This window comes from Sturnus vulgaris, chromosome 2 (assembly GCF_052056855.1).
Source record: "Sturnus vulgaris isolate bStuVul1 chromosome 2, bStuVul1.hap1, whole genome shotgun sequence".
NCBI lineage: Eukaryota > Metazoa > Chordata > Aves > Passeriformes > Sturnidae > Sturnus > Sturnus vulgaris.
The window spans coordinates 88,958,986-88,975,114 of record NC_142244.1 but is presented as its reverse complement, the minus strand read 5'-3'; the positions used below and the strand labels follow the sequence as shown (position 1 = coordinate 88,975,114).

The following is a 16,129-nucleotide window of genomic DNA, read 5'->3' as shown; positions in this document are numbered from 1 at the left end:
GCTCCCATCTTGTGAAGGACTGAGCCTGAGAAAGCTTGATGTCTGCAGGTGAGCAGGCCTTGTGTTTCTTTTCAGAATATCCACTGTCGATTTTTAAGAGTGTGTGTGCATGTGTGTATATTAGAATTTGTTAGGACTTACCTTGTTTCACTTGGTACTGTAATTTTCAGAGGGAGTTCCATTCTGCCTAGCTAAAATGCTTCCAGCCCTTTATGCTTCACAATGTATTCTTTGTTATCATTCCTAAAAATATATAGTGTTGCCCATATGGTTCTGTAGCCATATTCTTGATTTTAAGTTGTATATATTAATACATACCTAGATTGTGAAGTGCTGTACAAGTCTTCATGGTAATGTACATGCATGTAAAATGCAGATTATTGCAGACTATTTTCAGTCAAGACATCTGTTTAATAATTTTGTTGGTGACACAGACAGTGGGATTGAGTGTACCCTCAGCAAGTTTGCTGATGGTACCAAGCTGTGTGCTGGCAGCAGTGTGCTGGAGGGAAGGGATGCCATCTAAAGGGACCTTGACAGGCTTGAGAGGTGGGCATGTGCAAACTCGGGTCAGGGCAATCCCAAGCACAACTACAGGTAGAGGGATGAATGGATTGACAGCAGCCCTGAGCGGAAGGACTTGAAGGACTTGGGGATGTTGGTTGGCAAGAAGTTAAACATGACCTGGCAACGTGAGCTTGCAGCCCAGAAAGCCAGTTTTATCCTCGCTGCATCCAAAGCAGCATGGCCAGCAGGGTTAGAGAGGGAATTCTGCTCCTCCACTCCCTTCTGCTGAGACCACACCTGCAGTGCTGCACCCAGCTCTGGGGTCCCCAGCACTGGAAGGACATGGACCTGTTGGAGCAAGTCCAGAGCAGGACCACAATGATCAGAGGGCTGGCTGTGATTCAGTGATTTAATCTTTTCCTTCCAATCAAATAGCAGGACATACCACTTTCAAAAGTCTCATCTTTTGTGTGGGTAGCTTTGATTGAGCTCTGAACCCTGATGAGCCCCAGTGGTTGACTCTGGGTAGGTTCACACGGCAGTCTCTACCATGGTCAGTCCTTGTACAGGCTGAGAGGTCTGATGCACAGGTGGGCACATGAAGAGCTTCTTTCTCTGCTGTAGAGATCCATCAGCTATGTATGCAAATTGCCAAAATCAGCACTAATTTATTTTAATATGCTAGACTGTAAACTGTAGCAATTCAGCAGCTGCTATGCAAGCAGGAATCTCTGGGAGAGTATTGGTGCAGAGAGATAAGAATGGAAATGTAAGCTTGGCTTCTGTCTCATTTTTGCTGATTTTTTTTCTTTAGCTTAGAGGTACAGTGACTCTGGGTAGCAAATGAACTGATATCACACCTTTTCAAAGGCAGTGGTTTGAATTTGCAATTATTTTCTAGGTATGAGCAAGCCTATGGTATCTTGAATTTATATATAGGTGCTCTCAACAAGGCAGCTGGGGCAGTGAGTGGGGGGGAACTGTCACCCTACAGAGCCCGAGACCCACAGGGGTGATCTGTGCAAATGGGCTGCTTTGTCTCTACAGTCCCCATGGATAAAGTGATACAGGTATTCACCCCATAACTGTTGACTGTTTTCCCAACTGCAGGTATTTAAAATTCACTTGTGTTTCTCTTTAGTGGGGATTTTCCCAGTAACCCCCTAAGGCAGAGGCAACAGTGACCAGCCAGTTCTTGATTGCCAGGTCTGTGCCTTCTCCTGCACAGAAATAGTTAAAAGTCTTTGCCTGCAACCCTTGTTAGAGTATCTTGTTTCATAGTTGTATTTCTCCAGCAGAAAAAGAATCATGAAAAAGAGAGGGTTTTGCCAAGAACATTCTATTCACAAAATACCTGTTGCTGCAAAAATGTGCAGGACATCCCATGTTTTGGAGTGGCTTCCCAGTCTTCTACCTGCCCTAAACTGGGCTGCAAGGGACTTGGAGTGACATCTGCACAAAACATTCTGGAAATGCTGCTGGAAGTATGGCTGGGGAAAGGGGACCCAGAAAGCTTAAGGAAGCCTTTAGAATACATGTAGCCTTTTGCCTCTTCAGTTTTGTCTGGTGTTATTGCCTGATGTCCTTATGTGGCAATATGGGCACACAAATAAAAATCAGGGCTCAAATGTAACTTTGCCTTTCCCTCCTCTCCAAGAAGTACCAGGAACTGAAACTCCAAACTCTTCAATAAATAGTTAATTCTCAGGAGAATGAGCCACTCATCATTCCCTTCATAAACAAACAAATAAATAAAAGATACAAGGATCTGATCTGTTTAATACACATTCTCAAAAAAAAAAAAAAGCAACAGTGCAGACTAAACATAGTAATCTGATGATTACAAATTATTCAGTCCTATAAACAAAGCATGACAATTGATGACAATGTGTTATCATATATCATAAATGCAGAGCATCTTCTCTCACCCATAACAAATAATTTGGAGTATTTCAAACCCATAACAAATATATTTAATGTAGTTCACTGTAAAACAATGTGTGTTTCTCTGTTTCTAATGCTATATTCAAAAGCCAGCCAAGAGCTTTTTGTGTTTTATTCATTATATTCGTTTATGCTGCCAATTCTACTTACTATTCTAGCATTCTGATTTGAAAAATCAAAATTTAATGTATTTCAAGCAACATTTAATGCGTGTCTTCAAATTATAGGAGATGGTTTATAAAAGAAATTATGAGACCGTAATATAATTCCTGAGTTTCAGATAGATTTTTATCTTGCTAGTTAAAGTATTGATCACAACCCTTACATTCTATTGGTAGCTTTTTGTGTGAGGCAAATCAGCTGCCATTGTTACCAATGCTGAAAATCTCCCTGAGTAACCTATGATAGGTTTATTACATAGGAAGCTTTGATCCTCAGGAGTCAACTAAGATATTCAAAGTTCTTATAAAGGTGTCTTAGAGACAGTGATACAAATTCAGATGTCTGCTGTCAAACGACTCCTATTCAGCAAACCCCTATGAGCCACCTTTGAAAGTGAAACAGCAAGATGACACCATTCATAGCTTGGCTTTTGGAGAGGTCTTTGTGCTCCCCTGCCTTTCCTACCTGACAACTCGTTCCAGGCCCTATCAAAGTTGCATAACAGAATTTGTAAAAAGCTACACAGAAGGGTTTAATGTGTTGAGAACAAATAACTTCTTTGTTGATATCCACTGCCAGATCAAAGTGACTGAGGGTAATAGGCCCAGGACTGCATTACCTTCAGTTACAGCGGGGAACAAAAGAATAAAATAAAACAGCAAAAGGCGGCAGAGAACAATAAAAAAGGGAAAATACTAACAAGTTTAAAGGATTCAATGCCCTGAAACATGAATAAAATCTACAGAAATAAATTCATCAAGATCACATAACAAAAGGGAAGCATGTGGCGTCGCAGCTCAAAGGCTTTCCAACTGCACTCCTGTTTTCTGTATGCATTGTTATAATTCAGGGTGCCACAAGACCTGCCATTTTCAACAGGGTCAGAGAGCTGGCTCTGCTGCTCAAAAATGCAGATTTGTTGTACTTGACCTAGATGGAAATGTCTGTAAGCAGTATTAAGGATTTTCTCTCCATTTAGCTTCCATTTAAAATTAAATGGGGCTACACTGAACACATCTTTCTCCAGAGACCAAATAACCTGTTTTTAAGTGGAGGATTGTTTAAAAAAAAAAAAAAAAAAAAAAAAAGTAAGTAGAAATCCAAAAGGCTTTTGGAAATCAACCCAAACTTAAAGGCAACATAACTTTTCTGTGAAAACTCACAAACTCCTTTAAGACATGGTGGTCCATTAGCTGTGTGGGAGAGCTCAATGCCAGCAGGTGGGAAATGTGTGCTTACTGGAAGGACAGGCATACTTTTCCAGACAGAAAATCTGGGAAAGCTGAGGCCAGTTTTTCTTTCTACTTTCTTTCTGTATTTCACTGTTACAAGTAACAGTGACAGCAAAAAGAAAATCAGAAAGCATTGTGACATTCAGATGCAAAAAGCGGATGCAGATCCGCTTTAAAAGGAGATACCTTGAGAGAATATGAAAAGGGAAAGCCAAAAGAAAAAGAACCAAGATAATTTAAAGCAAATCTTTTGTCCTCCAAGACCAAAGGACCAGTGGGACTTCTATCGAAAAATCTTAACAAGTACCATACAACTACTTGGGAACTACCTGCAACCCCTCCCCAAACCTGGGACATCATTTATTCTCCCACTCCTGGTCTTTGTGATTGCCCAAAAAGTAGAGCACTGTCATGGAGCCCATGAGAAAGCAGGGACCAGTGCTGGGAAGCTGCCACTCCTTGGGATGGATGGTTCTACAGGTGTGGAGATACTTTCACTCTGGAGGTAAGGGAGCATGGGATAGCTCCTGGGTCCTGCCTAGCTCCCAAAAAAGAGGACTGATATGGGACTGCAGTGAATCAGTGGCAAAAAACAAAAAAAATCAGTGGGATTCGAGAAAGAGAGGGCAGGAAAAATAAGGAAAGTATTTATCTATCCTGCAACTTTATAGATTTGCTGAATTTATTGATTCCCATATTAAGGCTACTGTTGATAAGATTTGACACTTGTTTAATTAGTTTGGGCATTTCCAGGAAACTTTTGCAGTTTTTTGTGTGGCATGTACATACATACATGCATGTGTATGTATACCTTGGTAAATATGTTTATACTTGATGTATACATGGTGTCATGTACATTCCTAACTGGAAGGAACTGAAATCTGTGAGCTCTAAGACATCCAGCCCTGACATTTTAGTTGAAATTTTATGTGTCCTATTAAGTGCAATACATTTAGAAAGTACTGGTTTCAGTAGTTTTGCAGTGAATGTGTTCCCATCAGTCTGTCAGTGACCACGGTATGGCTGGATTTTTCTTTTGACTTTCAGGAATGCTGAAAGCACAATAAAACTCTGCCAAGGTTTTCACTGCAGCTTGAAGAATTGTGCTATTTATCAGCCTCTGTGTGGATTTTAAGGGAATCACCTGAACTGACCAGAACATCAATGGATTGATTTAAAGATGCAGAAGCATATAATTGTTTTTCTTCATTGATAATACTTTAAGTTTTCAATAACAAATTGTAACCATCTTGGGCGAAAAGTGTCCAATTTGTAATTGCCATGACCAGAATATGGTTTTTGTGTCCTTGGCAATGAGACTGAGCTACCATTGTCAAAACCATGTAGGGCTCTCTTCCTTACACATAATAGATTATTTTCTTCAAACCCAATTCTGATCCAGATATTTTGCGAAGCAGTTGTATTCTGTGCAAGTCAGGGAAAGCAGTGTGATGTAAGTGTTCTAAATCACAATCCAGACAAGGAAAGAAATATGCATCACCTCTGCCTAGGCAAGGTAGAAAAATGGTCTAGCTCTGTATATGCAAATAGGTTATTTGACTCTGCTGGCTTTATCACCAGATGCTCACTGGTCAGACTGCTCAGTCAAGGCTTCTTGATGCTTGTTGCCCTCACAGTAGCAATTAGTGAAAGGTTGAGATTTATTTTCCTGGGGAGGAGGCATTGTCAAAGCCAAAATTGTCAGATGTTGGTGACATTTTTAGAGTAGCAAAAGTTGTTAGCAGAAAACCTCTGGTCTTCAGATCATGGGGTTTTTTTACCTGTTGCTTTTAGATCAGTCTCAGTCTCTAAAACTGAGAAGGCTGCTTTCAGCATTAGGGATTAGTGAGAGATAGTTTCTCCCCAGGACAGTTTTTTCATCTCTCTGTGTTATGGGAAATAATCCAGTGTTACCTTCTGGAGTTACAGGCTGCTGCTCAGTGTTTTGGGCTTCTGGCTGCTGCTTGAAGATTCTGTAATCCTCTTTTAGCCCTCTGTGAAAGCCTTTGGTCTTACTCTTTGAAGAAGGTACAGGATAGAGTAACATCCTTGTTACCCATCATTACAGAAAACATCCTTGTATCCTTTGTCCTGTCCTCAGCTTTGTTAACAGGATGGTCATCCAGATTTTTGGTAGCATTTCAGTGTTAATATCTTCCCTTTAGACCTTGTAAAGATGTTGTTTCGATGATGAATTTTATTAACATTGAATTTCTCGTGTGAGATTTCATTTCTTATTGCCTCCACCACTGCCCAAAGTGTAGATTTTTTTCCCCCACGCAGTGTTTCCTAAATGGATGTGAAGTGGCTCTAAGGAGCACCTGGTAGATGTTACTTTTTCCATCATCACTTATGTACAGGGGCATTCTTCCATCCAGTGCCTTTTGTGGGAAAGAATTCTCCAGGGCTGTGTACTGTAAAACCTTCTATCTGCAAGAGGTTTAACCCTTTCTGCTCAACAGTTTGTAATCACATAACCTTTAGCTCAGTGGGAATGAATACCAATTATCATTTATAAACAGTTCCTCTCATTATGCGCCTATTTATGGCATCTTTTATAGCTTGCTAATTACAAGCACACAAAACAGAAATGTTTGGAGTTAAATAATGTAAACAGGGATGTAATTGATTTTCATGTTGAATAGTTTTTATTGATTTATCGTTAATTAACACTTTTAAAGGATCTCTTGGCAAAGTAATCCATTTAATTTATTCAGTGTTATACGAACTGATGCTAAATTCATGTTAAAATCCACAAAAATATCAACAATTCCATAATACCTGTTTTTCCAACTGTTGCTGTTATACAGATGTTATATATTCTCCCCAAACAAACATGGACAATATATTAAATGCAATCAATCAGGCTCAGTCCAGCTCCCAGGTGACAAATGCCCACAGCACTAAAAACATCACATTCCAGTTGACACTAATTGGCCATCTGTGCAGCAAGGAGGACAGGTATGTCATGAGGAGAAGAGCTGATCCCTGTCAGTCTCAGGGCAGGGTCCTTGGGTGGGTTGTTGAAGAACTGCATGGGCCAGGGAAGAAGCTTGTGACTCGACTAAAAAGACTTTTGTGCTGCAAAACCAAGAGACTCTGGTGTCCATGATGGAAACTTTCTGACAAATACACCACTGTGTCAAGCAGCAGTCACTTGCTATGTTTTGGGCATGCATATAGCACTGCAGAAAATGGAGCATGATGAAGACTTTTCCAGAGGTCTTCAGTGGCTTTTTCCAGTTTTTCAGTGGGAAGCAGGGACTGTGGAATCCGTTCAGGGGGGTTTTGACAGCATTTTCATAGGTGTTAGTTCCCTTCCTCTCCTGCTGACTTTCCTGAAAGCATAGGTGACTTACTCAGCACCTCCCCAGGATCAAGCATCTAGCAAAGAGTAAAATTGCAAGGTGCAATTTTTATTATCAACAGCCCATTATATTTTTCAAATGGGTAGTAAGAGAGTGTAATCACATCAGGCCCTGTTTTTTCATTAGTGAAGGAAAACATTAATATACTGTGACATGCTATTGATTTGATGCAATCAATCTTTCCCGATAACAATAAAACCTTTATATTTTATTAATAGAACAATGCAGTTCATCTCCATTACAGCTCCACTTTATTGTTCTGGGTCACAGTGTATTTCTGGCATGTTTGGAATTTTATTTTTATTAATATAATGTAAAAGCCTGTAAAATCACTCCACTGATCTGTTAGTAGGTTTCATTTGAGGCCCCCAAGCATCTTTTATGAGATGAAATGTTACCGGTGCAGCTCCAGTCATTGATTGTTCAATGACCCTTAGGGGCGGAGAGAGTGGGGAGGGTTAAGAAGGGTTCTTAGCCTTTAATTGTCTTTACTGTTGGGTTGGGTTTTTTTGGTGATGTGGACGCTGAGACTTGTACTTAGACCATCTCATCAGTTTGATGACCTCTCAACACATGGCCAGACCCAGCCCTTCCAAATCCCCTCCCAGCTGGGCTGGAGAAGTCTAAGCTCCACTGAAGCTCCCAGCAGCCATCCAGATGGCAACCCTTCAGCATCATTCCACTTTCTGGCCCTGGCTTTTCAACATTAACTTCAGGCCAGGCACTACATGGACAGGAGATGTCTCAAGCTCTGGGACAGGCCATGGGCACATATTGGAGGAGTTACACTCTGACACAATTTCCTTGCTCATTTCATAATTTCCTTGCTCTTTTAAAAACAGTACAATAGGGTGAATGGCTTTGCTTACACATCCACAGTACATCCATCTTCACCTAGACTCAGATCTGCATATAAGACCAGAACAGCCTAAGGCTTGTGATGCTCTATGAACTCCTCTGTAGTCTTTCTTCTGGAGGGTCCTGCTCTCCAAAAACTGCTGTTCTGCCTCAGTTGTGGGGAAGCTGCTGAGCACACTGCTCTGCAAGTGTCATTCATCAAGAGCAAAATGGCCTCTGGCTTCTCTTTCCTAGTGGGCACAGCAAGTCTGTTGGATCATTTGGCATTTCTCTCTATCTACAGATATTTTTTATTCATCTCCTTTGATTATCCAGAACATATTCCTGATCCTGGTGCAAGACTAGGGCGTCATGATATTCCAGTGAGGCCCCAATTAGTACAGATACTTTCATTAAAGCAAACCTGGATGACTTTCATCACCTGCTCTTTTTTTCCCCCTTGAAATAAAATCTTTTTTAAAGCTACTCCTCTTCCCTTTTGAACCAAGAACAGTGTTGCAAGATCCCTTGGTAGGAAAAATAATCCCCATAAAAATATGATGGCTCCATTTCAAAAGAAATGCGTTTATTAAAGGTAACAGTTTATTAACAGTGACTGTGAAATAGATGGATTTAATGACTTTAATTAGTGCAACACTTTCTGAACATACCTTGAGGAGAATTTAGCTCCTCTTTCTCATCTCCCTCCTGCACTTCTCTGTGTCTAAAGAAGTGTCAGCAATTCCTCATAGTAAAAGTGAAACAGCTCCTACTCACAGTGATGCAAAGCATAGGAGAAAACTACTGTATGAACAGACTGTGGCCACTGGCACTCCAATTAGTGGTAAGGCATAGCATGAATGCAAAGTAAAGCTTTCAAATATTAGGAACACAAAATCAAGCTTCCTGAGCTGCCTCTTTACATCTCTTTCCTTAATGTAACCTTACACAGCTCAGCCCTGCTTGCCTGCATCCTCAGGGAGAGATTAGGAGTCTTCACAGAAGGCACAGGCATTATTAATGCCATGCAGTGATTTGAGGATGACTACGGTGTGCCATGGCTCCCTGAAGTCTAGCCCTCTAAAGGTAGGTGGAAACATTGCTGGTAGATCTCACTTCCACCCATAAAGATCAAAATGCCATCATTTTTAGAGAGAGAGGGAGAAAAAAGATAAATACCATTTTTAATTCTGTTCTGTTTTTTCCTACTCAGTCCTTTTTTCTGTAGGATGTCCAGATTATCAGAATTGAAAGTGTCTGCATCCAAGTCGATTTTGACCAAACCCATCTTCATTCTTGTTTGAAGAAAATGTTTCCTTAAAGTAAAAAATTCCCAAATTTTGAGAGAAACATTTTAATGCCTTCTTGATTTAGGCCATATATAATTCTGTGATTACGGATTATATTTCTTAACATTTGTCACTTAAGTATTTTGACCTGATCAAATTTTGATTTCTCAACTGAATTGAAGAATGATTCGTAAAATTTCATTTCTTAGGTAATGATGTAATACAATTTCATTTTGATGGAAGCATAGCCAAAGGGATAAAATCAACAAGTAGGTAGCCTGCCCCTAGGTCCCCATTCAGAACAAAAAGTGGGTATTTCCTGAGGGGCAAAAAGGTAAGGTTTTAACTAGGTTTCTACCAGCCCACCTTTCCTGAGGTTCAAAGTCCTGCCTTTTCTCTCCAAGAGCCGTGTGGGTCCAGCACAACGAATCCATAAAGAGCATTTTGGAGGATGTAACATATGTAAGGAAGTCAGTGACAAATTCAGCCCTGAACGTTTCAAAACCCTTCCTGGGCATCTGCAAATGACACCTCCCCAAAATTCCTTTCCACAGCCTGGCTATATTTCTATAGAACCCCCAGAAATCACATCTCTGATCTCAGGCATGAAACCCTGTTAAATTCCAGTAAATTCCACAACTTGAATATGTTAAGATTTATTCAGAGAAATGATTGAAGGGAAACTTGGAGAGTAATGGTTCTCTTGAACTCAACAGACAGAAGCCACACTTATGGATAAGTAAAAAAAAGATAAGGAATTTACTTCTTCATACTGGATATTCTTTTCTAGCAAATGGATTGCATAGAAAATGTTGTATATATGCACGTGCATGTGTGTGTGTGTGTGTGTGTGTGTTGCCTGGCAAAGAAGCATTTCTAATATGCTTTCAGACTAAGGTCCATCAATGTGGGATTTTTCCCCCCCTTTCTTCCTGTTTTGTTTCATCGTGGATTTAGGTTATTGCCTGCCAATATTCAGTTCCTGAAGCTTCCTTCAGGCCCTAGGGGAAATCCTGCAGTCCTACAGGGAGCAGTGCTGTGCTGTGCCTGTGCAGCGTGGGGCGGACGTGGGGTGGCCACTGTCATGCTGCTGGCTGGAGGGCACAACGCGGATGAGTGTGTACCTCAGGCTTCTGGAGATCATACTCGTGCCTAATTGATGCTGGAGACAAAAATCCAATAACTTCTGGACACTTTGTAAAAATACCTAGCACGGTCCAAATAATGACAGCACCAAAAGCTTGCACCATAAAAATCTCTTGGGCTAAAATGGAAATAGATACTTGCAGATTTTTCTTTCTTTCCAAAATAAAGATTTGAAAAGAGGGAGAAGTATCACAAGATAGGCAATTCCTTTTTGAGAGGTTTCTTTATATGTGAATGCTATTGGTAATGGAAGGAAAAGTAAAGTAATGCTCTGAAATAAAATTTGTACAGAGGCAGCTTTTTTTGAAATTGCATCCCTTTTCCCAAGAATTCTATGTAGCCTTTAGTCAGCCTTGTTTCTTACAGTTCTCTGTGCTTTGCATGGTAATTAGCTGCTCGTGTTATCAGCAGCACGACGCTCCGGGCTATTTCTCCAGCAGCCGCCGCCGCTATCCTGGGCGGCAGCTCCTGGCATCCTCCTGCCAGCCCGCACCGCAGCCCTGCAGATGTTCGGCGTTCTGCAGCCTCTGCTGCCTGAGCGACGGAGGTGACGGGCACAGCATCCGAGGGAAGAGGCTGAGCCCGCTTCCCCTGACAGGTCCCCAGGACTTGCCAAGATTTCACTGATGGTCCACTGGAGGTTCAGTGAGGCAAGTTTGTTATGACAGGTCGCAAAACAGAAAGGGAGATAAACGAGACGGGTTCATCAGTGTTAGAACAAACACAGGGGAGCAGCTCCCCAGCTTAGTTAGCAGCCTCAAAATCTTTATTTGGTTTTAATTCTAATTAAATTAAAAATGATGAAAACGCTTATTGCACAAATGTCCTGTGGCTGTTGAGAGGATGGAGGGAGTGAGGGAGTGCTTTGCAGAGCGTGCCAGCAGAGCTGACATCAGCCCTGCGCAGGGGCCGCGTCACACAGCCCGCACCAACGCAGTGGTGCTCGCCTGGGGAAGGCCAGCCAAGCACAGAGCGTGTCAAGGGCTCCCTGCTGTTTGCTCCCTAAGCCTAATGCAATCCCTTCTTTTCATTCAGATCTCAAGAAACATCTTCCAGCTTCTGCATTCTTTCTTTTCAAGTTAAACTATGGCCACGAAGTTAAATTCGTTTTGCCAGATTCCATGGCAGCACATGTTCTGTGTAACGTCAGTAGAGATGTTGTGGATGAATGTTCTAGAAAGTTTGATATCAACAGTAATGTTAAGATCTTTGTAAGTATTCAAAGCAAAAATAAATTAAGAAGTTTATATTTGGCACTCAAAAGATGAAAAACAAAGAGGAAAATACAGAAATTGAAGGTTTTCCCCCAAATATTATATCAGTTTTGCATGTCCTTGGTTTTGTGTATGCAGCTTATTTTTCACCCTTTGAAAGGCTGCATAATGATACTGAGAGAGAGACGTGTAAAGTCTTTACTTCCTGCCCAGAGAGATGATGGGCTAGAAAGAAAAGCTAAACTTTTAGTTCTGGGGTAATAGAAAGCAAAATTTCTTGCTGATGAGTATTTGCAGACTTACTTCACTACACTTCTAGGAGAGTTACTTAATTTTCTAACAGATGCTTGTTCCTAATCCTAGTCCGAAATAGCCTGAAATAGCCAAACTCACATTCAGTATTTTTGTGCTCACAGAGATCATCATTTTATCATATGTTCAATGTATTCTATACAGCCTAAGATCATATGGTCATCTCATCCCTTCTTCTGTAAGATGGCAATAGACTAGAAGAGACAACTTAAAGATGGCAGTGAATTTGTTGCTCTGTAAAAAAGACATTCATGATGAGAGCTTTACAGTCTCTACTGTTAGAGGGAAAACAAGTGAATGAACTGAGGCTTGGGGAAGGAAAAGGAAAAAATAGATGGAAGCCCACAGAGAAGGGAGAAATAGCAATTATTTAATATTAATTTTTAAATTATAAAATATACAGAGATTGTTGTTTCTCTCCACTTTGCTAGGTTCACTGGCAACGTGAAGACTTGTCCTCCTGCTCCTGTGACAGGAATATCACACATGGTGCTGTGCAGCTCCTCAGGGGCAGGGCTGAGGTCAGAACACAGCTATCTGCTCAGGGCAGCAGCTTCTCTTCAGCATCCATATATCAGATACGAGTAATTCTCCAAAGTCTGACTTCACCATATGTTTAATACCTTTGTCTTTGAAATCAGCAGTGTAATTTGTAGTGAACTGTAAAGCTGATGGACTGTGTTTCACTAGGAAGAGTTAATGTGACTCATTTGTTTAACAATCAAGGGCCATATTCAGCAAAGATTTACCAGGAGTGCAGACAATAAAGCACTTATGACTTTCTATGAATTGGCATGAAACAACAGCCACAAAAAAATTAGAAAACATAAATTGCTCTTTTGCATATGCATGACTGTTGTTCTCCTGACCTGGGTTACAGCTGGTGGTGGGCTTTAGGCAGCTGAAGATACAGACCTCCTCAGGCCCTCAGCTCAGAATGGGGAGTGATGGTAAAGGTGTCCAGGACTCGCACAAATTGGTCAGTGGGATCATTTGGCTTTAGTAGGCAGAGGTATCCATTTTTGAAAATGCCTCATGATTTTTTGGATGCATGTCTTGGTTTGAAAGACAGGTGTCTGCTAAGAAAGGCAGGAGCCTCTCTTGAAATAGAAAATGTAAACTCCCTCCCTCCAACTTATTATAATTTTGAAAATAAGGGGCTCTCAGGCAAAGATACAGGAATAGGAATAACAGTGCTTTACTGGGAAGAATTAAAATGGAAATACAGTATTACAAAAAAACAAACACAAAACACTGACAGAGTCAGAATACAACCGACACCCCGTCAGTCAGGCTGCTGGTAGCAGTCCCATTAGATGGTGGCTGCAGTCCTCCTGGATGGCAGATGTGGTTTAGTTGAAGCAATGGTCCTGTAGAAGGGTGCAGTTTTCCTCTGAAGGTCCAGTGATGATGTGGAAAGGTCTGGTTTTTTTCTCTGGAAAAAGGCTGCCTTGGTGTTCCAGATCTCAGTTTTTATCTAGGTAGGAAATGTTTGGCTCCTCCCCCTGGCTGGAGCATCTTCCAATGGGATGATGTAATTTTATCAGTCATACAGTAGGACTCAATGGCCCATTAACAGAAGATATCTTCCTGGAGGAAGGATGGGTTGTGGAAAAGATAAAGAGCACTGCCGCACCTGGTTTTAACAGATGGTGATAGATTACATACTTTTGGTCACATCCTGTATTGCAAAGACTGTGCACAAACACGGATGTGGTAGAGAAGTCTGATTTCCAGATGAGAAGAGCTCAGCAATTTGGAAAAATAAATGGCATTGATGTATCTCCAGGTGCACACCTGAAAATTCAGAGCATCCAGGGTTTTTTTGAAAACAAGAGAAGACCAAACTCACCTGTCTGCTAGCTCTTTGGGTACAGTAATTACCAGATGGCATTTTTCCTATGCCCCTTTCCCACATGGGAAGACCTTAAAACCTAATCCCCTGCTTCCTGAGTTAGTCCTGTTCTGCAAAAAGAAGAAAGCCTTTTTTGGGGGGATTGCCAGGGAGTATAGTGTGGTAAAGGAAATTCCCAGACAGCTTGCTCGATGCAGCAGCCACCTGTATCTTGTGGAGAGTTGTAGGAGATGGGTACCCCCTTGCCATCAGTACCTCCATCCAAGTGTGTCCTCTCTTGCCAGTTGTGCTAGGCAGCCAGAGCAAACTGTGGGCAGAAGGCAGGCAGGAGGGAGGAGGGTATGAGTCTCATGCTGCCTCGTCCTTGCTGGCAGAATTTTGGGTCCCAATGAGCACCCAGGCTGAGCACGTAGGTGAGGCACCGTCTGGATGGTTCCTGCGGGGGAATAACTGCCCTGCCAAATCTCTGATTTCCCCTCTGCAGAGTAGCTCTGGAGTGAGTCATACTGCTTGGGAGAGTCGAATTCTTCTGTACCCTCAGTCCCACAGTGTATGGGTGGGCTTGGAGTGGGCATTTTAGGAAATCATAGCTTCTCAGGACTGCTGTGCCCGTGCTCAGTGTTGCTGCCTGTGTTGCAATCTCTGCAGCTCTCCCCTTGGTGTCACGGGGGCCTCTGCCCTGCACATCCTCAGGCTTTGCACAGACAGTGTCACTGCAGACCTGTGCTGCACAAAGGATGTGGAGAAATGCTATTCATTTGATATAAATAAATGCACATTGGATCCATGTACATGCAATAACTTTTTTGCTTCTGCTTACTCATACGCAATAGAGCCAAAACTGCAGGAAAAGCACACAAACGTGGTGTGAAAAAAATCCATTGAATTTACAGAAATATGTTGCAATCATATGTAAACACTGTAAATATTGCATCTTCCTGTGGTGCTGATGGGGAATAATTTGAGAATTTTAAGCAGGGCAACTTTTCAGATGCTGGAAAGACTTGGCCTCATTTTGAAACTGTAATAGAGGTTGGAAAATATTTCATGTGACGACCATGTCCTCAGACCTATTTGTTATTTCTTTTTAAAACATAAACAAACTGTCTTCTCATTTTGTTTACAGGACAGTGGAACAGGAGATAACAGCTGCATTGAAGAAATACTGCGGGTAGGAATCCTGAAAAATCTTTTTTTTTCCAGCCCCATTTTGTTTGCTCTCAAAAGACAACAGAATAACGAGAATATTTCAATTACTGCTGTTAAAATTTTCCTCCTTTAGATTGTCATCTTTCTAAGGAAAAAGTAGGCAAAATTATTTCCTCATAAAAAATAATTGAAAAATCTGTGAGAACAACCTTTCAAAGCCTGTAGATTTCACTGCTGCTTTATGCCTGTACAGCTGACCTTCATGCATGGAGAAGCAGATAATGGGATAAATTATAAACTGAAATGTACAATGATGTTTCAGGTTTACAAACCATGCAAAGTGCATGTTTCCATTAATCATGACTGTCAAAAATCTTAATTTTGAAGGGAGGTCTAGGAAGGTCATTTTCCACCTGGATTTAATTATGTAATGTCATTATTTTCATTATGTCCATTATATAATGACAATGAGCAAAATCTGTAGCTATTTCCATATTTCATTATTATTTATTTTATCTTAGTAATTTCTAGTTTATTTTCATGGAGCAAATTAATACACATCCGGACAGATCTTGGCTTGAATCAACTTGGATATTAATTATTTTCTGTGGCAGAAAAATTTATAAACAATGAAACTTTTCCATAATATTTTAACTCATGTTGTCATTTTGGTTCTTTTTCAAAAATGATCATTCAATAATTCACAATGCTTAAAAATCTATTGTAATAGTGATTGAAACAAAAAGCAAGGTAGATGGAATGATAGAACCTCCCTGTTACTCTATGTGCTTCTACCTCTTGGATATTCCCCCACCCAAATATTTCTGATGATTTATAAACTAGAGGGTTATAAATATTTGGTTTGGAGGTTAGCAGTGCATTAAGCCTGTTGCTTCTAAAGGCATTTCTCCATTCTCTCTCAATATGTTAAATGCAGCTTTTAATTCTTAAACTGGTGAAGAGTTTATCGAAGGGTGATGATGATGTATTGCTTATGACTTCACTGGCAGAGTTTTTACTTAGCTAACATTTACAAAGTAGGCTTTGTTAGGACTTAGGTGCATATTCAACAAGCCTAAGCCACAGGTCCTGCTGGTTGGTTACAAATTAGTGG

The 16,129-nt window shown here is 40.9% G+C and overlaps 1 protein-coding gene across 2 annotated transcripts in view; it reads left to right on the top strand.

Moving 5' to 3' along the window:
• The window catches only part of AFF3 (ALF transcription elongation factor 3), a 322,998-nt gene that overhangs the window by 130,311 nt on the left and 176,558 nt on the right, over window positions 1-16,129 (top strand). For both annotated transcript variants that reach the window (XM_088160033.1, XM_088160032.1), the window contains exon 4: window positions 14,993-15,037. In XM_088160033.1, coding sequence (XP_088016159.1) covers window positions 14,993-15,037 — 45 coding nt within the window. The remainder of the gene's footprint in view (window positions 1-14,992; window positions 15,038-16,129) is intronic.